Source organism: Marmota marmota, unplaced genomic scaffold, assembly GCF_001458135.2.
Source record: "Marmota marmota marmota unplaced genomic scaffold, marMar, whole genome shotgun sequence".
NCBI classification, from domain to species: domain Eukaryota; kingdom Metazoa; phylum Chordata; class Mammalia; order Rodentia; family Sciuridae; genus Marmota; species Marmota marmota.
The window spans coordinates 20141799-20166916 of NW_026000026.1; the positions used below are offsets into that span (position 1 = coordinate 20141799).

At 41.9% G+C, this 25118-nt stretch overlaps 1 protein-coding gene across 1 annotated transcript in view; it reads left to right on the forward strand.

Moving 5' to 3' along the window:
- The window catches only part of LOC107138133, a 49954-nt gene extending 38186 nt beyond the window's left edge, over positions 1 to 11768 (forward strand). The window contains exon 4 of the mRNA XM_048810957.1: positions 10939 to 11768. Coding sequence (XP_048666914.1) covers positions 10939 to 11124 — 186 coding nt within the window. The 3' untranslated portion in view covers positions 11125 to 11768. The remainder of the gene's footprint in view (positions 1 to 10938) is intronic.
- The last annotated feature ends 13350 nt before the right edge of the window (positions 11769 to 25118 follow it).

The following is a 25118-nucleotide window of genomic DNA, read 5'->3' on the forward strand; positions in this document are numbered from 1 at the left end:
GGGAGCACTCCAGAGAGTGGGTGCTGGAGCTTGGTGTTGAAGTAGGAGTAGGAGTTGGATGAACAGAGAGAGGAATGGCGTCCTGGGTGGAGAGGACAGCCCCAGCCAGTGCTATGGGCATTCTAGAGGGCACGAGGAGGTGTGGGAGGGTGTGGGCCAGGGGTGGGGTGGAGGAGAGGGGCAGGAGAGAAGGTGTGAAGCCGGGTGCAGGAAGCTCATCCTGAAGGCTCTTGTCGGAGAATGAACACGAGATGATTTTGGATTTTCAGTGACTGCTGATGCTCATGTTCTGTCCAAGTCTGTCCGCTGGGTAGTGAGCTCCCTCAAGATGTCCCTGTCCTTGTTGTATCACTTTATGGTCCTCTTGGCTTCTTTGAGACTTAGTCCTATTCATGTTAAAATGGTGACCTCAGGGCCTCCTTAAAGTCCTCCCCCTGATTCCGGGCTGGCTTTCCGTGACTCTTGTGGCTTCAGGGACGTGTGTGTGTGTGTGTGTGTGTGTGTGTGTGTATGTGTGTGTGTTCTCTTCCCCTCTCTTTCTGTCTCTGTCTGTCTGTCCCTCTTGCTCTCTCGCTCTCACCCCCGCCTCCTTCTCCCTCTCCCCTTCTCTGTTCCCTTGAGGAAGAGGAAGGGAAGCTGCCTGAGGTGGGTTGGGGGCGGGTGACCTCTTAGCTGACCTCAGTGATCGTGATATTGCTGTCACCTTGCTTAGGTCCTTGCCGCTGGCCAATCTTGATGTCTGCCAGTTCAGGGTGGCTAAAGAGGCCCCACCAGCCCTGATGAGGGTCTCATTCCAATCAGTGGCCCCAGGCAGGGACAGCTCCTAGGACAGCCACCCTCTGTCTTTGTCCCTCCAAGTCACATCCTCAACCCCAGGCCTGGGGTCAGAACTGGCCAGTTTTCCTTCCCTGTGGGAGTCTCAGGGAGGCCCCTGCTGCTTCTCCTGCTGCCCCCTACCACCTGCCACCGTCCCATCCCTGGCCTGTGTTCTTCCCCCCTCCTCCTCTGGGCGTGGGGCAGTTCAGCCGATAGCCAGGTAGGAAAGGAGATGTCAGTCTCCACTTGTTGCACTGCCCCTAAATTTCTAGAAGCTTCTCTCTGGGGGTCCTTCTTCCTTGCCTTATTTTAGGGGAACTGACTCCCGTAGGATGGTGAGGGGAAAGGACAGCTCAGGGTCTTTACCACCTCATGAAAGTGGCTTAATCAAGAGCCTGGTGTGGGCAGCTTTGGGTTCTGCCCAGATGGGGCCAGCAGCAAGTGGAGGATGGACAGGCTCTGCACAGGGCTGTGGGGTTGGACCCCAGAACTCCACAGGGGACAGAACACGGTGTCTGTGTTGGTTTGCTAGGGCTGCTGTAACAGTAAGCGAGGTGGCTTAACAGAAATCCCTTTTCTCACTGTTCTGGAGGTTGGGGGTCTGAAGTCAAAACGTTGGCAGGGTCGGTTCCTTCTGAGGGGTATGAGGAAGGATCTGTCCCGTGCCTCTTCCCTGCCTTCTGGTGATTGGCAGGCAGCCTTAGCTATTCCTGGGTGGGACATGCCTCACATCGCTCTCTGCCCTAAGGTTGCCCTAAGGTGTGTTGACTGCACCCAAACCTCCCTGTCCTAGGGATGCCATACTGAATTAGGACCCACCTTGATGATCCCATTTTAATCTAACTTATTATATCTGCAATGACCCTGTTTTAAAATAAAGTCACATACTGAGGTACTGGGGTTAGGACTCCAACATATGATTGGGGGGATATAAGTTAACCCCTATTGGTACCCTATCAGCTACAGGAGTGACTGTGGCAACTTAAGTCAAGGAGATGCTGAAATTTGAGTCCTGTCCTTCTCTGTGCCTATATCCCACCCCCCAGATGGGGTTAACAGTGTCAACTTGCAGGGTTCGTGTGGGGATTCCATAGGGGACATTTGGGAGTGTGCTGGGCTCCCGCTGGCCACTGACTCTGGGCAGTGACTTCATCTGGATTAGGGGCATCACCTGAGCTGGCCTCCTGGGAAACCTTGTATTACTGGAAAAGCAGAAGCAACAGTAGAGAAAAACTTCTCATCACCTTTCTCACTTCCCCTTTGGCCAGGAATTTGGAAGCTCCTGTCAATATAGAGTTCAAGTTCCTCAAAAGCTCTGGGCTGAAGCACTTGCCTCCTGTGGGTGTTTGGACAAGTGCTATCTTCATTGGACCTGCTGGGGCATCTTGGGCACGTCTGACTTGGGGTTCCCTTTGCCACATCATTCTGAGATTGGCCTTCCCACCAGTCTCCACCTAAATCCCTCCGCTCCCAGGGAGGGAGGGCAGGCCAACCTAGAAACACCTGTGGCTGGACTACCCCTTGGTAGCTTTTCTTCTTCCAGCAAGTGGGCCCCTTGACCCCTTTCTTAGGTCCACTCTAGATATTAACCAGCAGTGTGGGCTTTGCAATTTTCATAGGTACTTGATTCTAGGCTCAATCCCATTCCCCAGGGACTGGGCTGATGCCATACTTTACTGGACCAAATCATATCTTAAGAAGCTCTGTCTGTCCGTGATAACAATAGAGATTCAGAGGGTACAAAAGGGTGAAAATAACTTTCCTCTGCCCCTGGCCCTGGTCTTCCAGCTCCCTTCCCCAGATGTAGTGTCCTTCTCATTCTTCCAGAAGTACTTTGTGACCACAGAAGCAAATGGACATGACAACCCAAGCCTTCTCCATCTTGCTTTTTGCACTTTACTGCAGAGCTTGGGGATGGCTCCATGTCGGCCCGGGCAGATCTGGCTCACCCATTTGAATGACTGGAAGCATTTCACAGCTTATTTTAATCAGTCTGCTTTTGATGGACATTTGCATGAGTTGCTTTCTTGCTTTGACAAACCTCACTCCAAAGTATCACCGTGAGATTGTCTTTATGCGAATGAAGACAATCTGCGGGAGTTATTCTGAGAAGCAAATGTTCTGGGTGACAGGATATTGGCATTAACCATTTTTTCCTGGATTTTTGATAGATTGCTTTCAAATAAGACGAATCCGTTTCCATCTGTTTTGTTATGGAAAGGGCTGAGGTCCTCTGTGGAACGGAGGCAGGAACTGAAACACAAGTCTCATCTGTAGCCCAACACATGTCCACTCCTTATGATGGACCCAGCCTGATTCCATCTTAAGGTTGGGAGCCATCTCATCACAATGTCATGAAAAGTTCATTTCTGTTTTACTGTAAAATAATAAGATTTCTATTTGGCCTGACCATAATTTGATGTTTAAAAAAAAAAAAAAAACTTGCTTGGGATTCTTGCCTGGCTTTGAACTTGCCCGTGCCCGGCTGTCCCTGACGAGATAACAACCCTCCCTGGAATCCAGCTGCTCCTCCTTGACTTTGATGTTAGGATCTGAGTTTGCCCCTACCTTGAGATGTTAAACAATGTAGATCATAAACCTGCTAACTGCCCTAGTATTACACTTGACAGAACCCTGTCAACTGTCAGTTCCCAAGACACCCTCCTATTTGTAACTTTTTGTGTTATAAAAACTTCTCTGTCACCAGACCAGTTGCTGTTCTTGGCCCTGTTTTTCCAGGTGAGGCAGCTGCCATCCAGCTTTTGTGCACATGATATAAGCTTGCTTTAGTTTCGTTTAAACTGGACTTGGTGGTCTTTTTTTTGCATCATGGTTCAACATTTGGAGGCCCCAGTGAGATTCAGACAACCAAAATTCTGAAGCTGAACATTCGCTCTGGGACTCCAGGGCCTGAGCGCTGCCCCAGGGTTTGCGCACCTTGAGATGTTCCCAGGCCCTGGGGTATGCCTTTGGTTCATCAGATTGCTGGAGTGAATTGTTGCACTAAAACAATTAGCAAGCATCCAGTGAGGAGGCCTCCATAGGTAAGTGGCCTCCATAGGTAAGATAACATCTGGTATCAGGTTTAAGAGTGTCACGAGGGGGCAAAATTGTGATGTAATACAGTCAAGGGGAGAAATAAAGAATGTCACATAAAAATAAATAAAATGAAGATATTGTGTCCCGCTAAAAAAAATAAATAAAAAGAAAAAAAAAAGAATGTCCATATGCTTCTGCCCCTTTCAATGTTTTATTCACTCAAATTATTCAATACAGTTTCATTCTGCAGGTTCTGAGTCAAGAAAAATGACAATTCTTAATGCTAGGCACTGCAATCGACATAATCAATTCACAGCAAACAATTCTAGATTAATTTTAGGCATTGCAAAACACACTTAATCATGACAGGCTAATGACAGACATTCTCTCTGCATACTAAGTTCAGAAGTCTCAAGCCTTAGGCTTTATGTCCAAAAGATGCACACTCACTCAGACTGTGGTGATCAGGTCCGGAACCAAGGCAGGCTTTTCCTGGCGTGGAGTGGATGACCAGTTGAGGAGAGTGTAGTAGGGAGAAGTTGCAGCTCTCATCAAGGTCCAGATGAGGCAGTAGAGTTTGAGAGCAGTGAGGATCACACAAAGGATCAGGAACGATGACATGTGATGGGATGTCAGGTCCACATCAGGCTCTCCAGTTCAAGTGCATCCTTGTTTCGGCTGGCTGAATCCCTGTTCATTTGCTGTATTATTTATACTAAATTTTGGGGCTTTTGATCCCCCTTTCAATCCTTATCAGCTACTACCAGATTTCTCAGTGACATCATTTACCCTGGGGTCAGAAACATCTCCTGCTAGGGGCTTCACTCTGTTTATCAGGTGAGGGGAAGTAACTTGTCTGAGGCCATACTGGAGGACTCTGTAGGCGCGCCTAGTCAGACTGCAGGTTTCAAACTGGAGTTTTTAAAATGGAATTGCTTAGGCTCGGACCTAAGACCATCGTCACAAAGAGAGATCTCTTCTGGGGACAGTGAGGTGCCTGGCAAGGCACATACACACTCCTGTCTAGGACAGTGGCAAAGTGTTGCACTGTCCTCTGGAATTGATCTGGTGTGGAATTCCTTCTGGGGACAGGGAGGTATCTGGTGAGGCACATACAGACATCCCCTCTGCAGGCTAAGTTCAAAGGTCTTAAGCCTTAGGCTTTATGTCCAGCAGATCCACACTCACTGTCTAGGATGGTAGTGAAGTGTCGCACTGTCCTCTGGTCTGGTGGGGACAGTGAGGTGTCTGACAAGGCACATACGCACTCATGTCTGGAGCATTAGCAAGATGTTGTACTGCTCCCTGTTTTTTTGGGGGGGAGCACCTGGTTCTTGTTCCCCTGTGTCTCGTTCTGTGTTCTATGGTTTTTCTGCCTTTTCGTTGTGTGTCTTCTCTGGTATAAACTTAAGACAATTGAACAACAAAATGGGTAATAAGACAAGTAAGCCTGACATTCCTTTGAACTGTGTTTTAAGAAACTTTGACAAACTTTACCCCGGCCTTCATTAAGCAGGATTATGATTATTCCATCACCAAGGCTCACCTCCGAACTTTCTGTGAGGTAGAAGTGTAACGGTGTTCCCTTCACCTTCAGAACGTAGCCCTCATTGCTCTAAGGTTTATTTTGAAAAAAAAAATTATATATATATATATATATGTTTTTTTCCTCTCTTCTCCCCCTTCCCCTCCCTAGCAGGATTAGGGAGACAGTGTTATCTTTTCTTCCCCAGTTGGCTGCCCTTGAGCACACCCACTGCAGGAGGGGGAAGCCTGCTGGGGGTCTGGGAAGTGAATATCTCCCCAAATAACAAGTGAATCCTAACATGCCCTCAGGGCACCCAGGGAACCCCTACAGGAATATAACCCTTGAAAAATTCTTTTAAACCCCCCCTGTCCCTCCCTCCCTCCTGAGAGTCACAGCCTTTGGGACAGGAGTCCCCTGTGTTTCTCCTTTGCTAGCAAAGCAATAAACCTTCTTTTTCCTTTTTCTCAAAACCTTGTCCTCGTTATTAAATTGGCATTGGTTGATTTTGAGGACAGAGACCAAGCTTTCAATGACAGATTCTGGCACCCCAGATGGGACGGCAGGGCAGTCCCCGCTCTGCTTTCTTGGGCAGGCCTGGCACTCCAAGCGACTGCACTTGCACGCTGAGGATGTAAGGTGAACTTTTTGAGAGCTGACTACTGGAAAGTTAGGAGACTGGCGGATGTGCCTGGGGTTGAACCAAACCAGAGGAGCTATTCCTGTAAGTAAAGGGAGGGACTGAGAGCCTCCCAGCAGCTGCCAAGCCCCTTTTGCTTTGGGGAACTCCCACCTTTCTTCCCTGCACTGTCAGGACTGCTCCATTTTTGTTTACTTTAAGAAAAAGGAAACACAACAACAAGACCCTTGATTCCACACTTCTGGTTCCCCCTTTGTGGGAGCATCTGGTCCCCTCGTGAGGACATCTATGGTGCCACTCGTGTAGCAGTCACGTTAAGTGGGAGTTAGGAACTTGGGGAGATTTTTTCCCCTATCTGGCTGTCTGTTTTAAAGGTTCCTGTCTGTCAGCCATTGGAGATCAGATTCTGTCATTGTGTTTTTTGTTTGTATCTGTTTCTGGCCCTTTAAGACATGCACAATAATATATTGATCTTATAGATTGTTTCTTGGGAATGATCTTGGCTGAATGTGTCACCTATAGATGTAAACATGTCTAAGAAGATGATGTTTTACTGTAACAATCTGGTTTTTGAGTGTTTTTCTGAAGTATTGTACAATCTTGCCGTTGGAAGTTGGTTTGCCAGAGATAAAATAATTAATTAATTAATAAGGAGTCTTAACAGTCAAAAACTAAGTTGGATGCAAAAGATGTTGCCTCTAATGTGTGAGCACAGCAGGACTCTCAGGAGGACCCCCACCCCCCACCTCCCACCCTGCCCAACCCCATCCATTCCCTTCTGGATGCTTCCCCTCCTTTGCTGATCAGAAACACTAGCAATTCATATTGTAGGACTGAGAGAAAGACATGGGATAATTAGTAAGAAAAACATCCAGGTTCCCTTTGTTTGCATAATTAGCCTTCACAGGCCAGTTGAAAATCTCCCATTACTCTTCCTGTACTCAGATGTACTCAATGTACTTTTATATTGAGATATTTCAGAACTTATGCCAGATGTTCAACATCACCTGGAAAAATGTTATGCTATTACTTAGCCAAACTTTAGCCTCAAATGCCCAAGGTAGGATTCTCCTGCTTCTCCATGGGGAACCAAGAGGTCAATTTCCCCTTGAATACAAGCGCCAGCTTTTCTGTTCTCGCCTCTTACTTTAGACCTCTTAGAAATACCTGAACAGCCTGTAACCAAAAGGTTTACTTCCCCTGAGTTATGAACAGGCTTTGGAGCAAAATTTAACCAGTTTGTCACTGAGAGAGAAGGAATAACCCTAGGAATGGTCCCACAAGGCAATGGATTGGCTCAGCAGCGAGTGGCTTATCTCATTAAGGAGATTAACATCACTTTGTTCATCATAAACAGTAAAACCTAAGGTAACATAATTTTCATCCAAACATGTCTGATTGCCAACTAAAAAATGGTTAAGATGCCTTAGGCATGAGGTTTTTGCTTAGAATAGCAGTTTTCCCAGTTCCTTCCAGAACTCAGCCAAGACTTACATTGAAATGCAAATGGAAGAAGCTGGCCGAGCTCAGTAGGAGACTGAGCCCCCACCCCCAACAACAACAACAACAACAACAACAAAAAGTAAAAGTGTCTTTTAACTGAACTCATACTAGACTAAACCAAAAAGCAAACTACATGGTACTTGACTAAAATAGTTGTTGTCTGTGACATTTTTTTCTAGGACTTTTGTTTTTTTCTTAAATTCTATATTTTTTTAGCTTATAATTTTGGTCCTATGCACCTAGGTTAATTTTTTTTTTCTGATCAGTCCTATTTTTATTCAACTATGGATTTTTTAAATATCTGTAAAATTGCAATGGAGATTCACCTGCGAAAAGCTACAAGTCCTTTACTTTTATGTGTGTGAACTCTGTGTATTGTGTTGCCTGTCCATAAGGGTGCGTGTCAATGTCATGAACATGATATCAAGATTGACCAATGGAAAATAAATGCTCATAAATTAAAATTGGATCCAAATACCTTTAATTCACGTGATAAAAAAGGTTCAATTTAAATTGGGTAAACAGATGAAAGTAAAGAAGTCTTTAAAATTAAACGTAACTCACAAGTCAACTGGTCAAAGAACTAAAAATGTTGATGTCTATAAAATGTCTAATATCCATTGTTTCTAGGACTTTTCTTCAACAGGGAAGAAATGACTAATACTGTTCAATACATTTATCTGATATCTTGGTAAAAATAAGTAAAGTAGATTTGATATGGAATTACTCATAAATGTATTTATTAGACATCTGATTAATTTACAAGGTTAAATGCTAACTGTTAAATATACAATCAAGTTCTCTAACTTCTTGAATTCCATTGGGTAACATTATTGATGTTTTCATAAATTGGTAAATAAAAAAAGGGGTTTAAAGTTGCTTTGTTATCACTGAAAACAAGGTTACTGAAATTTAAAGTCCCAACAGGCATAATTCTATATACTTCAACATTATTTATATTTTCATAAAATAGTAAACAGATATAATTAAATGTAAATAATAAAATATTTCATATTGAAATAAAATAATTTGCCTAAGTTCAGAGATTTACAGGGATTGTTTCTAAGTGTGAACAGAAGAGGGGATTAATGGATGGGAAAAATAAATTAAAATGTCTATGTAAGTTGGTTGTATATGTATGTGAAACTATCAGTCAAGGCTATTTGGGGTTCTTCCCTAGGGTCAAATGTTAATGTGCTGGTATAAACCAAGGTTTAATATATATGTTAAAAGTACAAAGATTTTTTAACACATCAATTTACCTATAATGTTGTGTTTATTAGGGCTTTTTGAGCAAATAATCTTAAAAGAATTAAGGATTATATAGCTGTGGTTAAACAACAACTGCTATTTAAAAATATTATGTTATTTCTTTAAGAGCTAAACTTGATTAATACAAAACCATCAATGTAATTGTGATGGTATTATTCTCCTTTATATATTAAATGTGTTCATATTTTCCAGGTATACAAATCGTTAAAAAGAAGGTTTAAAAGAACATTATATCAAGCTGGTATTCTCCAAACTAAAGTTGTATGGTAATTTGAGGCTTATAAGAATAACAAATCTATTGGAGATTTATTTATATCACTTAATGCTCTACAACTGGACCTGTTACAATAAGATATAAAGTTTTATGATGCTTTTTACATTGAGTTACAATTTAAATGTATTTTTAAATTAACGAGAGCTCAATCTATGTAAAAGTTAATATTGTAAAACACAAAAGCATTTTGCTGCTTTTCCACAAAAATTTAAAAGCTCTGAGCCTTTCCTTAATGCGTGTACTAAATGTAATATCATATTGTATTAGCTAACATTCATGTGAACTCAAGAAATAATATATGTAAACCTTGTAAAATGATATACAAAAAAAGAGACATAGATCAGCTTCAGAACTAGAACACTCCTCTTAAAATTTGTGAGGAGCTCTGCCTTACCTGAGATAAGGCTCTGCCTACCACCTTACTATATGCCAGAATGACTCCCAAGTAGGCCAGACTTCAGTTCATTCAAATTTGTGTTCAAAGGACTGATTTTTGTTGTTAAGATTACTAGGATCTCAAACAGAAGATATAATACATTAACTCAATGAAAATTCAAGATAGTTATTATAAAAACTAAATATGTTTTTACTCTTGTTAACTTTATTTTGTATTTTCCTTATAAACTGTCTAAATGTTACCTGTTAATGTTTTGCAGAGGTATTACTTCAAGAACACAACCTGGGTTAATTGAAAATAATAAACCATCACCTATCGGATAGATAGGTTAGCACAGACCCCAATTAATAAAAAGGGTAAATGACTGTAAGGCTTTAGGCAAATTAAAGTTAAAGCCCAGTACTCTTAATTTAAAACTGGTGAAACTGATTTGATGGGTGTTTATGATCAAAATTTAGAAATTAAATTAAACTCAAAAGGGCCAAGGAAACCAATATTTGGCTATTGCCCTCTGAGTCAGTCTGAATCCAGGGAACAGGAAACTTCTTTAAAGAGTTTTGCAACTCTGGGCCACATAACCTCCTGATCAGGGAGATTAATGAGACCACTGGAAAACAGAAAGCCAGTCGGTGCACTTGCCATGAAAAGGAGGGTCATTGGAGAAGGGAGACGTCCCTGATGCTTCCAAGGGAAGCCACATGGTCAGCAGGACCTGGACCCATCCTAGCTCAAATGGCACTATCAGAACTAAGAAGATGCTCTCAAGTTCCCCAAGAGTGACTCCCATGGGAACTCAGCTGACTCTTAACAGCAGATAGACACAAAGTCAGCTTGATCTTAAACACCTAGCAAAAAACAGTTAAAACCAAAACACAGCCATCCCTAAACATTAAAATAATATATGTAATAGTTAAATGTAACTTAAGATACACACTTGTACTAACTAGCCCCCCAAAATAAGTAAGACTGGAGGTTACAAAACAGAGATTCTTAAGAAGGAATGCCTAATAACTATCAAGTGAAACTGCCAAGTCAGAAGTTTTAGTCAGTTTAGGGCCTATAGACCTTCCTAACCTCCTTCACAGGTAGGATTAATATGTGCTAACATGATTATCTAAGCCTAAGTGACAGAAATGAAGGGTTCTCTACTAGACACAGAGGTCATACCAGAAGAAAGATTTTACAACATCAGATGACATTAAGTAGCTTAACTACATCTTATGGAGATGAACTTCTGTAACATTAAAAGTTAAATGTTATATTTACATTCCTGATAACTCTGAAGATGTTAAAGATTTACATCCCCAAATAAAGGCCTTGTCCACTTGGCCTTATTATGGGAACAACTTCTCAGCCCTCACACCTCCTGGTGAGAAATGATTGACTTCTATCATCCCCATGATATACATTGACATGTTCCAGATGCTACAATATTTATTTTGTACTCATGTCTTTTTGTTTCTCTCTCATAGAAGCACTTCTCACTAGATGACTTTACAACCTGTTCTTCCCCAACCAGACTTCAATCTGACCTGACTTCTAAAACGGAACTCCAAAGCTGCTCACATCACCCCCTCTCAGCTCTGAAGAAGCCAGAGTCGTTGTTGCCCCTTTTCTTACAACTAAAGAAGTTCCTAAAATTAGAAGGGGAAAACTGAAGCCAGAATTAAATAAACAGTCAGTATAGATAGGTAAATCGACTCAGGTGGGATCAAGGAGACCAGTTTTCAGTGAGTCCTGAAAGTTGGAAATTGTCCCTTAGTGGACTAAAATTCCTTCAGAGCTCTTCCTCCACCCTATCAAAGATTTGAAAGGGACACATAAGGAGGGAATGATGGACCCAGCCTGATTCCATCTTAAGGTTGGGAGCCATCTCATCACAAAGTCATGAAAAGTTCATTTCTGTTTTACTGTAAAATAATAAGATTTCTATTTGGCCTGACCTTAGTTTGATGTTTAAAAAAAACTTGCTTGGGATTCTTGCCTGGCTTTGAACTTGCCCGTGCCTGGCTGTCCCTGATGAGATAACAACCCTCCCTGGAATCCAGCTGCTCCTCCTTGACTTTGATGTTAGGATCTGAGTTTGCCCCTACCTTGAGATGTTAACAATGTAGATCATAAACCTGCTAACTGCCCTAGTATTACACTTGACAGAACCCTGACAGCTGTCAGTTCCCAAGACACCCCCTTATTTGTAACTTTTTGTGTTATAAAAACTTCCCTGTCACCAGACCAGCTGCTGTTCTTGGCCCTGTTTTTCCAAGTGACACAGCTTCCGGCCAGCTTGTGTGTACACAATATAAGCTTGCTTTAAATTGGTTTAAATTGGAGTCGGTGTTCTTTTGTTTGTTTTGTTCAACACTTGCCCACATGGATCCAGTATTTTTATGACTTTTTCCCCCTCTTAATACAAATTTGACACTGTACTGTAAAAAAAAACACTAAAGTATATTTTCCAAATAATCTTCCATATCATACACACACACACACACACACAATTTATTTATTTATTTATTTTAAGTCAGAGTTTCACTAAGTTGCTTAGAGCCTCATTAAGTTGTTGAGACTGGCTTTGAACTCATGATCCTCCTGCCTCAGTCTCTCAAGCCAAGGGGATTACAGGCATGCACCACCAAACCCAGCTTCCCTATCTTATGTAAAACTGCATATCTTCCTCAACACACACAGAAGGCACTCAATAAGTATTTGATGAATGAATGAAAAAATGGAGGAATACTGATAAGTTTTTTATGCCCTTGACTTTCTGTTCTACTTATTAGTTTATTCGCTCTAATTAGATATATATGACAGCAGAATGCATTTTGATTCATTGTACACAATTGCAGCACAACTATTTATTTCTCTGGTTGTATACAATGTCGTGTGGCACCACATGTGCAGTCATGCATGTACCTAGGGTAATGATGAACATCTCATTCCACCATCTTTTTTGCCCCCATCCTTCCTCCCTTCCCCTTTGTCCAAAGTTCCTCCATTTTTCCCATGCCCCTCCCCCCATTGTGAATGAGCATCCACTTATCAGAGAGAACATTCAGCCTTTGACTTTTTGGGATTGGCTTGATATTTTCTGACTCCTTCCATTTACCTGCAAATGCCAATTTTATTCTCTTTTAATGCTGAGTAATATTTCATTGTGTATATATATCACCATTTCTTTATCCATTTATCTATTGAAGGGCATCTAGGTTGCTTCAAAAGTTTAGCTCTTATGAATCGAGCTGCTATGAACATCGATGTGGCTGCATTACTGTAGTATGCTGATCTTAAGTCCTTCGGGTCAGACTGAGGAGTGGGATAACTGGGTCAAATGGTTCCATTCCAAGTTTTCTAAGGAAACTCCATGCTGCTTTCCAGATTGGTTGCACCAATTTGCAGTCCCACCAATTTGAAGTCCCACCAGCAATGTATGAGTGTGCCTGTTTTTTCTTTTTTTCATGAGACATATTATCTACACATGTTTTTTTGGGGGATTTTGGTAATTCTATACATATATGCAATGCATAGTAATCTGATCAGGATAACAAACATTTCCATCTCTTCAAGCATTAATCATTATTTATATGTTGGGAATTTCATATACTTCTAGCCATCTTGAAGTATGTCCCAGAGCGTTTTAACCAGTAGTTACCCTATTGTGCTAAAGAGCCAGTAGTAACTCTTCCACTCTGTGTTTGGTGCCCTTTTTTGAATTTATTCCCATTCCCCATCTCCTTCCAAATCTAGTGACCTCTGTTCCACCCCGTTTTTCTATGATGAGATTGACTTATTTTTTTATGCAAATGAATGAGAACATGTGGCATTTGCCTGTGTCTGGCTTGTTTCACTTAACAAAACGACGTTGCTGCTGAATGGCTGAATAGTATTCCACTGTGTATATCACCACATTTTCTTTACCCATTCAGTCACTGGGGAGCATTTGGGTTGATTCAAAATTTTAGCTGTTGTGAATAGTGCTGCAATAAGCATGGGAATGCAAGTATCTTTTTGGTAGAATGATTTCATCTCCTTTTGATACGTACCCATTAGTGAAATGACTGGATCATGTCATTGATCCAGTAGTAGTTCTATTTTGAGTTTTTTTTTTTTTTTTTTTAGAAATCTCTATAGTGTTCTCCATATGGTTGTGGTAGTTTACATTCTCACCAACAGTGATAAGTGAAATGAGCACTTTTTTCATGTATTTGTTGGCCATTTGTATGTCTCCTTTGGAGAGGTGTCTGTTCAGTTCTTTACCCCATTTTTAAATTGGATTATTTATTTTTCTGTTGTTCCACTTTTGCATTCCTTTACATTCTGGATGAATAGTTTGTAAATATTTTCTCCCATCTGGAAGGTTGTCTCTTAATCCTGTTGATTATTTCTTTTGCTGTGCAGAAGCTTCTTTGTTTGATGAAATCTCATTTGCCTGTTTTTACTTTTGTTGCCTGAGCTTTTGAGGTCCCATCTAAACTAATCATTGCCTATACTGATGTTTTGAAGTGTTTCCCCCTGTTTTCATGGTAATTTCCTAGTTTTAGATTTAATATTTAGGTCTTTGATCCATTTGGAATTGATGAATTGATGTTTGTGGATGGTGAGAGGAAGGGACCTAGTTTCACCTTCTGCACATATGTATCCAATCTTGCCAAGATCATCTATTGAAAAAGTCTTTTCTCTGCTGAATGTTCTTGGTGCTTCCATGGAACATCAGCTGGCTATATGAGTGTGGTTTAATTTATGGGTTTTCTATTCTGTTCCATTGGTCTATGTGTCTGTTTGTATAGCTTTGTGGCATGCTTTGAAGTCCGGTATTATGATGCCTCTAACATTATCCTCTTCTGATCCATGAATATGGGATACCTTTCCATTTTTTGTGTCCTCTAATTTCTTCCATCAGTTTAATAATTTTCACCATAGAAATATGTCACTTCCTTAATTAAATTTATTCCTAAATATGTTACTTTTTATAGATGTTGTGAATGGGATTGCTTTCTTCCTCTCCTTCTCCCTCTACCTTCCCCCCTCCTTCTTTGCACTGGGGACTGAACCCAGGCCTTGAACAGGTACTCTACCACTGGGAGACATTCCCACCTTGGTATTGATGTCTTCATTGTTTTTTTTCCCAGCAAGTTCATCTTCTGCTACTTTATTTATTTATTGTATGTGGTTTTGTATCCTATAGCTTTACTAAATTTGTAAGTTTCAATAGCTTTTTGATGGATATTTAGGGTTTTCCATGTATAATGTCGGGTCATCTACACATATGGACAATTTAACTTCTTTCCTTGCAGTTTGGGTGCCCTTTCTTTTTTTCTCTTGCCTGATTGTTCTTGCTAAGACTTCCGGTACTATATCAAATAAGAGTGGTGAAAGTAGACGTCTTTGTCTTGTTCCTGATCCTCATTCAGTATGCTATGAGCTGAGGGTTTTTCATATATGGCCTTTAGTACTTTGAGGTATCTTTTTTTCTAGACTTAATTTGTTGAGTTTTCATCATGAAAGGGTGTTAAATCTTATTGAATGCTTAATCTACATACATTGAAATAATCATATGGTTTTTGTTCTTCATTCTATTGACTTGTTGCATCATGTTTATTGATTTGTGAATGATGAAACAACTTTGCATCCCTGGGATGAATTCTTCTTGATAGAGGTATATGATTGTTTTTGTCTTTTTAAAATTTTTGATTTGTTACATGTGACAGCAGAATGCATTACAATTCATATTACATATATATAGCACAATTTTTCATATCTCTGGTTGAACACAAAGTAGAGTCCCACAATTTGTGTCTTCATACATGTTCTTAGGGTAATGATGTCCATCTCATTCCATGGTCTTTCCTACCCCATGCTCCCTCCTGTCCCCTCCCTCCCCTTTCTAGATTTTATTTAATCCTTCCATGTCCCCCACCCACATTATGAACCAGCATCCTTAAATCAGAAAAATCATTTGGGATTTGGTTTTTTTTGGATTGGCTAAATTCACTTAGCATTATATTTTCCAACTCCATTCATTTACCTGCAAATGCCATGATTTTATTCTCTTTTAATGCTGAATAATATTCCATTGTGTATATTGTTGTATATATACAACATTTTATTTATCCCAAGGTATATATATATATATATATATATATATATATATATATATATATATATATATATATNTTTTTTCAGTTTTTCGGTGGACACAACATCTTTATTTTATTTTTATGTGGTGCTGAGGATCGAACCCAGCGCCCCGCACAGGCCAGACAAGCGTGTTACTGCTTGAGCCACATCCCCAGCCGGTATATGATTTTTTGATGTGCTGTTGAATTTGGTTTGCTAATTTTTTATAACTTTTAAAATTTAAAAAAAATTGTACTGGGGATTGAACAAAAGGGTGATTAATCAATCACCACATCCCCAACTCTTTTTACAAAAATTTATTTTGATATAGGATCTTGAAAAGTTCCTTAGTGCTCTGCTAAGTTGCTGACACCAGCTTTGAACTTGTAATCCTCTGCCTCAGCCTCCTGAGCTGCTGGGATTACAGGCATGTGGCACCACACCCTGCTAAAAGTTTTTAAAATATTTTTTTAATTGGGAATTTTTACATCTATTTGCATCAGGGATATGGATCTGTTGTTTATTTTTATGTAGTGCCGGGGATCAAACCCAGTGCCTCATGCATGCTAGGCAAGTGCTCTACCACTGAGCCACAACTCTGGCCCCAGGTATATAGATCTGTAGTTTTCTATTTTGTTGTATCTTTGTCTGATTTTGGTATCAGGGTAATGCCCACCTCATAAGAGAGTTTGGTGGAGTTCCTTCCATTTCAATTTTCTTGGAAGAGTTTAAGAAGAACTGGAATTTTAATTTTCTTTAAATGTTTTAAAGAAGTCAGTAGTATGACCATAGGTTCTGGAGGGTTTTAGATGGCAGACTTTTAAGTGCTGCTTCAATCTCATTACTCACTATTGGTCTGTTTGTATTTTTATTTTTGCTTGATTCAATTTTGTTAGGTTCAAGAAAGCATCCATTTTCCCAGGTTTTCAAGATTTTTTTAAGCATATGATTAGTTTTTCATGATCTTTTTATTTCTGTAATATCAACTGTAATATCTCCTTTTTCAACTCTGATTTTATTCATTTGAGTCTTCTTTTTTTCTTGGTGAGTCTAGCTAAAACTTAGACAATTTTGCTTTCCCGTTCAAAGAACCAACTCTTTGTTTCATTGATCTTTTGTATGGTTTATTTTTTTAGTTTCAATTTTATTTGTTTTTGATCCTTATCATCTCTTTCCTTGTACTACTTTGGGGTTTGGTTTTGTTAAGGTGAGATTGCAATAAATCACTGAGTTGATCTTAAAGCAGGAGATGCAAACTTTATTCACCAGTTGGGGGTCTGGATCCACCAGCTCGTGGGCCAAGGGGTAGGCTGCAAGTTTACACCCTTCGACCCCCTCACGGAATTTGAGTACATCTTTTATAGTCCAAAACCATATTAAAGAATAAATGGCTGTTGCTATGATTCAAAACCACAAACAAATATCATGAGATCTAAAATCATAAGCAGAAAAGAGATACTAATAAGGGCCTTTTTGGGGACGTAAATCTTTAGCATTGTCAGAGTTATCAGGACTGTAAACACAACATTTAAGTTACTTAATGTCATCCGATTTTTGTGGAATATCCTTTTATGACCTCTGTGCTCAGTAGAGGTCCCATATCTTTGTTATTAGGGCTAGATAATTATACTAGCAAACACTGACTAAGTCTACCTGTGTAGGAGCTTAGGAAGATCTGCAGGCCTTAAATTGACTAAACACTTCTGGCTCTGGTAGTCTGTCTTGATAGTTATGAGGTCTTCCTGCCTAAGAATCCTTCTTCTGTCGCCTCCAGTCTTACTTACTCTTGGGGTAATGAATAATAAATGCACATCTTAAGTTGCATTAAAATAACTATTATTTATTTTTCTTAAATGCCCAGGAATGGCTGACCTTTGGTTTTAACTTTTTTTTGTTAGGTGTTTAGGATCAAGCTGGTCAACTGACCTTGATCCTATCTATTATTAAGAGTCCCCTGAGTTCCCTTGGAGGACACTCTTGGGGAACTTGTGAGCAGCCTTTTAGCTCCGCTAGTGCCATCTGCGCTAGGCTGGGTCAAGGTCTTGCTGACCATGTGGCTTCCCTTGGAAGCATCAGGGATGTTTCCCCTTTCCAATGACCCTCCTCTTTTGCAGCATGTGCACTGATCGGCTTTCCGTTCTCCAGTGGTCTCATTAATCTCCCTGACTGGGAGGCTATGTGGCCTGGAGTTGCAAAATTCTTCCCCTATTCCCTGGATTCAGGCTGACTCAGATGACAAGAGCCAAATATTGGTTTTCTTGGTCCCTTCATTTTAATCTTAATCTTTAAGTCTTGGTCTTAAACATCCAGCAAGCCAGTTTTACCAGTTAAAGTAAGAGTATTGGGTTTTAACTTTAATGTTTCTAACCTAATAGTTATTTTTATCCCTTTTAATTATTATCTGTCTATTGATAATGGCTTAATATCTCTGCAAAATATTAACATAAAACAGTTATAAGGAAAACAGAGTGAAATTAACAAGAGTAAAAACATATTTAGTTTGTACATAATTTTATACCTTAGCTGAGTTATACATTATATGCCCTGTTTGAGATCACAGTAATCTTTACAATAAAATCAGTCTTTTGAAGACAACTTTAAATGAACTAAAGTACGGCCTACTTTGGAGTCATTCTGACATGCAGTAAGGTGAGAGGCAGAGCCTTATCTCAGGTAAGGCAGGGCTCTTCACAAATCTTAGGCAAAGTGTTCTAGTTCTGAAGTTGATCTTTGCTTCCTTCTTTAGATATCATTTCATAAAGCTTACATATATTATTTCCTGAGTTGATATGAATGTTAGCTAACATAATGTGACATTACATGTAAAACATGAATCAAAGAAAAGCTATGAGAGCTCTGAACTTTCCTTTTGCATGAAAAAGTGGCAAAATATTTTTATGTTTTATATTAGTAACCTTTAAATAGATCAGGCTCTCATTATCTTTTAAAGATACCTTTAAATTTTCATATCCCAGGGTAGAAGGTAATATAAGGTTTGGTTACAAAACACCAAATGAAATAAATAAATCTTAAAATAAAATCTGCCGGGGCTGGGGATGTGGCTCAAGCGGTAGCGCGCTCGCCTGGCGTGTGTGCGGCCCCGGTTCAATCCTCAGCACCACATACAAACAAAGATGTTGTGTCCGCCGAAAACTAAAAAATAAATATTAAAATTCAAAAAAAATAAAAATAAAAATAAAATCTGCCATCTTTATAATTCTAAAATTACCATCACAGACATCTTTACCTAGGCATTTATTATTCTGAACTTGACTCTCAGTACTGCTTTTGCTAAATCCCACAGACTTTGATATGTTATGTTGTGATTTTCATTTGTTCCTAGAAATAGTTTGGCTTCCTTCTTTAGTTTTTCAATTATCCATTGAAGATCTTGATTTTTCTTCTCTCAGACTCCAGTGGGAAAAACAAAGAAATCTTGTGTAGTAGAGTTGATCGGCTGCTGGACACACATCCATTCTCCTCTCCCCTGTGAGCAAACCTTGGATTTCATTCCAGTGCCCACTTTTTTCCCCCATATGATTATAGTAAGTCATGACATGTCAGTGATGGTAACACCATTTCTTTTTTGGTGACTAACTTAAAAGAAGTTATGTGATCCAGTTCTATCTACAGATTGGCAAGTCTTCTGAGAAATTTTCCTAAGTGACAATAAAAAGCTGCACAGAGGGCTGGGATTGTGGCTCGGCGTTAGAGCATTTGCCTAGCATGAGTGAGGCACCGGGTTCGATTCTCGGCACCACATATCAATAGACAAAATGAAGTCCATTGACAACTAAAAAATTATTAAAAAAAAAAAAACTGCATAGAGAGACATAACCCCACTTCTGCTGAAGGTTGTCAGTATGCCATAGCTGGAACTGGGCAGCCATCCTGGGCCACTGAGGGGAGCCAGTCAAGGACAAACTGACCTGTTGAGGATGGTTGAACTGAAAGATAGAAAGAACTGTGTCTTTGGTGAATCCTGGAGCCACTGAATGAACCAAACCTGGAGATGCTGGCTGTGATGCTTGCTGTTTTGTGAAACCATAATGTATTACCGTTTTCTCTTACTTACATCCAGCAGCATCCTAAATGCTTACTGCTTGAGATGTCATGAAACTCGCATGCCCCACACTCATTTACCACGCGGGCAAGGGACACTGGAACATGCCCAAAGCCTTGAGTATCTGATTTCTTCCCCGCCAGTCCACAGGAGGAGAAGCAAAACTGAAAGCTATAGACAAGCACAAAGGGAATAAAAGTTCCCATCTCCTCCTTTTCAGAGGTTGAGAACTTTCAATATTTTGAAATATATCCGTCCAGTATTCTTTCACTGCTTTGTCTCCTTATATATGAAAAATATACAATAGTAAGATAGGATAGCGAATTTTTTTTTCCTTTTAAAAGCAAATATAAACATGTTTCTCTCTGCCACCAAAGCTGTGGCCAATGTGACTTTTGATGGTGGCCTGCATTTTGAAGGACAGCTCAGTAGTGGCTGTCCTCTGTAGTGCCGGGTCCTGCTATAGAGGTGTCTGGTTACTTCGTCTGTCCCTTCCGTGGTTGCTGATCGTCTCAATGGTGGGTGACCTGATACTGTGAAGCCTGCTTCTGAATGTGCCCCTCTAGTCACCTCAACAGAAATCACCTGAAGAATACCTTAAAAGGCAGATTCCCGGGACCCGTGACAGTCACATGAAAGCTGACCTGGAGCAATTATGAGTAACCCCAGTGCACACTGAGTGTGCAAACCGTCCTTGTAATCTCTGGCCCCTTTCCAGATGAAATCTTCCGGCTCAGAGCTAGAGTTGGGGCTGTCCCTGGGTTGGTTTCATGGCACCTGCTCCCTCTCTACTCTGTCTATTAACAATGGCTCCATGCTCCAGGGCATCCTGAGACTTTTCTCTTGACAGAATTCTAATTCCCAGCTTCTTCCCGCTTCCCTGTAACTCCTGCCTGTTTCGTCTCAGCTCTGGCCTCGAGAACTGCCAAGGAAAGTCCAGTCCAGTCCCTCTCACCGGCAGCTTCTCTTTTATTTACTCTTTCCATGGTTCCTTACCGTCCTCCAGGTGGAGAGCGGACGTGTCCTAAGCTGTCATAACAGAAACTCACCCTAGACGTGGCTTGCACAGGGAGGGCTTTGTTATCCAACATAACAGAGTTTGGAAAAAGAGGTTCCGGGGCTGGTCAACTCAGGGGCACTGGAAGGCAGCAGGACCAGGTGCCCGGTCTCCCACTCTGCCCTCCTGTCTTTAGATCTTTAGGTTTTCCTTGACAAAGTGGCAAGGGCTGACCCCGTTTCTCACCTTGCTCAGGGACAAGAAGGGGTGGGTTCTCTTCTGGGAAGGACCTGAGCTTGCTGACACCTGGATTTAAGACTTCTAGCCTCCCAGACTCTGAGACCCCAGGTTTCTGTTGCTGAAACCACCCAGTGTGTGACTCAGGACACTAACACACATCGAGTCCTGATCATTGGCACCAATAATGGAAGTGTCGCCAGGGACCCAGCCCAATGAACAATCATGCTGGGAAGGGTCCTCCTCTTCAGATGGCGAACCACTGAACCATATCAGGACCCTTGGGCAAGAAAGGGGAGCAACGACCCCTGGAGGGGGCTATCCACCAGATCCTCCTCTGGTGACCTCTTCCCTCTCAGTGTTTTGCTGCCCCACCCTCCATCTTTGAGCATCTTTGGCAAATATTTCTCCTCCCATTCCTCAGGTGCTGCTCTTCCTCATTCTTCCTTATCTCCACCCACGTATCAGAAAACAAATCGGCAAAGGTAAGACTCTCCTTGGTGCTAGGGAAAGAGAGGGGAGACATACATAGAAATCTGTATACGCCCCAAAATGACCTCTTTGCTCCCCATCAGCAGGCTGGATCTAATTAGCTGAAATGCCAGCAGGGCGTCTGTGCGTATCTTCTTTGTAATAAGAGTGTCCTTAGTTCTCAGGTCTCTGTGGTCACCTGCCATGGCTCCATCTCTCAGCCATGGTCATTAATTCAGAGAAAAAAAATGGTGAGGGGTGATGGAGGATTGAGAAAAGACAAACAGACACACAGAGAGAAAAAGTTGGGGCCGGCTGGCTCATCACCTCCTGGTGGAGGGTGAACAAACCAGAGCTAGTTCAGCACATTCGTGATGTAGATTTCGTCAACAGTTTATTTGTGGGAAAGTTCCAGCAAAGCAGGCAGCCTGAAGGACGCAGGATGGGCGAGACGTTGGGGTCATCTTGTTATGCTCAGAATTCTCTACCCCTGGGAGCTGGTGCCTGAGCTCAAGATCCCGACTGATATAGCTCTGGGCCTTTGCATGTAGCTTCCTTGGGCTGGCATCACCATGGCCACTGGGCCATCTTGACCTGTGCCTTTGTACAGGACGTTCCCAGTGCAAATGCAGCCAAGAGGGAATCAGAGACCATGGTTCAAAGTCATGGCTCTCCTCAGTCACCCCTGTTAGAGGGAGGCTGCTCAGAAAACAAAGACTGAATCTGAACCAAATTAGAGAGCTTTATTACCTGGCCAGGGACGCTTCTGCCATGCCCAAATGGCCTTCTGACAGAAGCGCGCCAGGCTGTCTGTGGTTCCAGTATTTAAGGAAGAAAACCACATCCTATGGGATCTAAGAATTGCAAGCAAGCAGGGTACAAGAGCTGAGAAAAGCAGCTAGTAGGGCCGAGTCAGACACCACATCCTGGGTTTGAGCACAGCTGTGGCTGCACATCCGGGGCTCAAGTACATTTGCAGATGTATGGAGCACAGAAAAACAATTTTTAAGGAAATAATTTTAAAGAACAGCCTTATATAACATTTTCACATGGGAAGCATAAAGATGGAGTCACTATGGCTCTACTTACTATTTTTTAATCTATAATCTATGATTTATTAATTGTATTGATTAATTCAGGCCATAACAACCCTTTCCTTAAATAGCCACCGAATGTCAGCCCAGAGCTCTAGGAAGTCCCCAGTAAACGCTGATGTGGTCCCACACATCTATCTGCTGCAGGTCTGTCCTGAGTATCTCTATCGCTCCAGGCCACTTTGTGGTCACCTCTGGCCACTTCTTCACCTCTTCTCCCAGCTGCGGTTCTTTTTCTGGGTATTTCACTACAAAAGTCCTTAGGACCAGCTGAGACTGGCCTCAGGGCAACACGGGCTGCAAACTCTGTCTGGTTCTCACTTGTGCCTGAGAAGCACGTGGAGTCCTGACCCAAGATGGCATCAAGACACCTCCTAGCTCATGTAGCCAGGGCTGCTCTCAACAATTGCCAGCCTTGATCATCTTCCCCTCTCCTTGGTGATCATCAAAGGGTCTCACAACCCAGCTTGGCCACTGAGACTGAATCCCAGGGTCCTCTGAGAAGGGGCAGCAGATTTGTGGGTGAGAAAGCGTGGGCGAGGGTAAAGGCAGAGACGCTAGTGGGAAATGAAAGAAGAAGGAAAGTGGACAAGACATTACGATGTAACCCAGTTGAATTGGAAACTGAGTTGGCACTTGAATCATCTAGAAGGGGTGTGAAAGCAAGATTGTCAGGCTGCACCCAGACTTTCTGATTCAGTAGATTTGGGGCGGGGACCCAGCCTACTTGTTTCTAAGAAGAACTCAGGTGCTGCTGCGGCTCAGGGGACCACAGTTTGAGAACCACTGACCTCACCCCAAACCAGCTTGGAGATGGCGCTCCCCATCCTGATGTGGTATTTTGCTCTTTCCAAGGGGCAGGCCGATCTGCTCCTTCCAAACTCTCCCTGCAGCCGGCAGCCCACTCCATCCACATGCACACAGCTGCACCATGTCCAGCTGATCCCCAAGGACGCTAATGAGCAACTTGGATCCAATTCTTTACTTTCTGTCCGAGGAGAGGCATCCGTGCTTGATAATGAGCCTTTGGTCCCTCTACCAGCCTCTGTAGTTTGTCATTAACTGGCAAGGACCTTATTTTGTGGGCAGAAAACCTAACCAAGTCACATTCTCCCACCTGCATGTTATATGCCACTAAATTGGGGGTGCAGTGGGTGATCTTTCTACTCAGAAACCTATTTATTTTTATTATGGTCAGGGGGCAGGAAAGGATATGTGTCTTACATTCCGCAAAGACAGGGACATGATGGACACTACCCCATCCTCCGATTCCATCAGCCTCCGGCATAGACTTACCTTGAACCAAGCATCCTAAGTGGGAGTGGGGACCTGGGGGAGGCGCAGAGAAATGCACACAGGACCTGCTTCAAGGTTAGGCCTGTCACAGCCACAGGCTGGGCCCACTGCGAAGACCCAAGAAACGTCAGCTGTGATTATTGTGGGAATAATTAAGAAGAGAGTGTCCCCAGCCCAGTTGGGTTGGAATTCTCCTTCCTGATTCGATTCACGGCCTTCTTCTGGGAGGGCATTAGCATTCCTGATAAGTGCTTGAAGCAATTTTCTGATAAACTTTAACAAGATTAAAAACCTCTTTAGGGAAATCAGCTACCCAAACATTCAGCTGATTATCAGGCGTTCTTTGTCTTGTATTCGGTAATAATGATTCTTCAACCATTCTCTTTTCCTTAACAAAAGGGAACTGTTGACTTAGCTCTGTGGCAAGCTTGGAATAAAACATTGACATATGCTCATAACTAACTTATCTGAAAAAAAATTAAACCAGTCATAATGAAGACAGAACATAAGAATAGTAGCTAACATTTATGGAGTCTGGGAGGCAAGGCACTCTATTAACTGGTCACCAACTCTTTCTAAGGAATCGGGTTATCATAGCTCTCTTCCTTCTCAGATGATCAGAGAGGTAAAGTGACTTTTCCAAGATCACACAGCCAGGAAGTGGGAGAGCCAGGTTTTGTGTGAGGCCCCCGGCTGCACTCTTCCACCTTTGCCAAAGGGATTCTAGGAGGAAAGTGGGATAGTCCCTGAGGGGGACAGGTATGGTGCTATAGGACTGCAGAGGAGGGAGAGGGTCCTTCCAGGTAGATGACTTGAGGAGGGATTATAAGGGACAAGAGAGCCTATGACAGAAGAGGAGATAGGGGTGGGACATATGAGGTCCGTGAGCAGACATGCTGGGAGGAGTGACAGAAGGAGCCCAGCAGAACCAAGGCGCAAGGATGTTTGGAGGAGGCTGTGGAGGTTCATCTGTGGGCTGCAGAAATGGACCCTGGTCCTTTCAGTAGTAAGAACCCTGTCATTGTGAACTGTGGACACTTTGTGCTGATGCTGGTTATAACCATGGATTCAAAGAGCCCACCTCAGCTATGTGACCTTGGGCAAGTCTCTTCACCTCTCTGAGGTGAAGATTTCCTCATCTGAAAATTAAGAGTAATAACAGTATCTCCCTCCTAGGACTAGTGTGATGATTTGACAAGATCCACCTTAAAAACTAATTAGCATGTGCCTGGCACTTGTTAAGTGATCCAGGAAAGATGAGGTATTATTGAATTCACGAAAGCATTATATCACTTTTTATTTTCAGGAAGCTTGAGGAAAAAAATCCTTTTAAATGGTCATTTCTTGCTACTTTCAGACTTTTAGAAAAGTTGCAAAAAT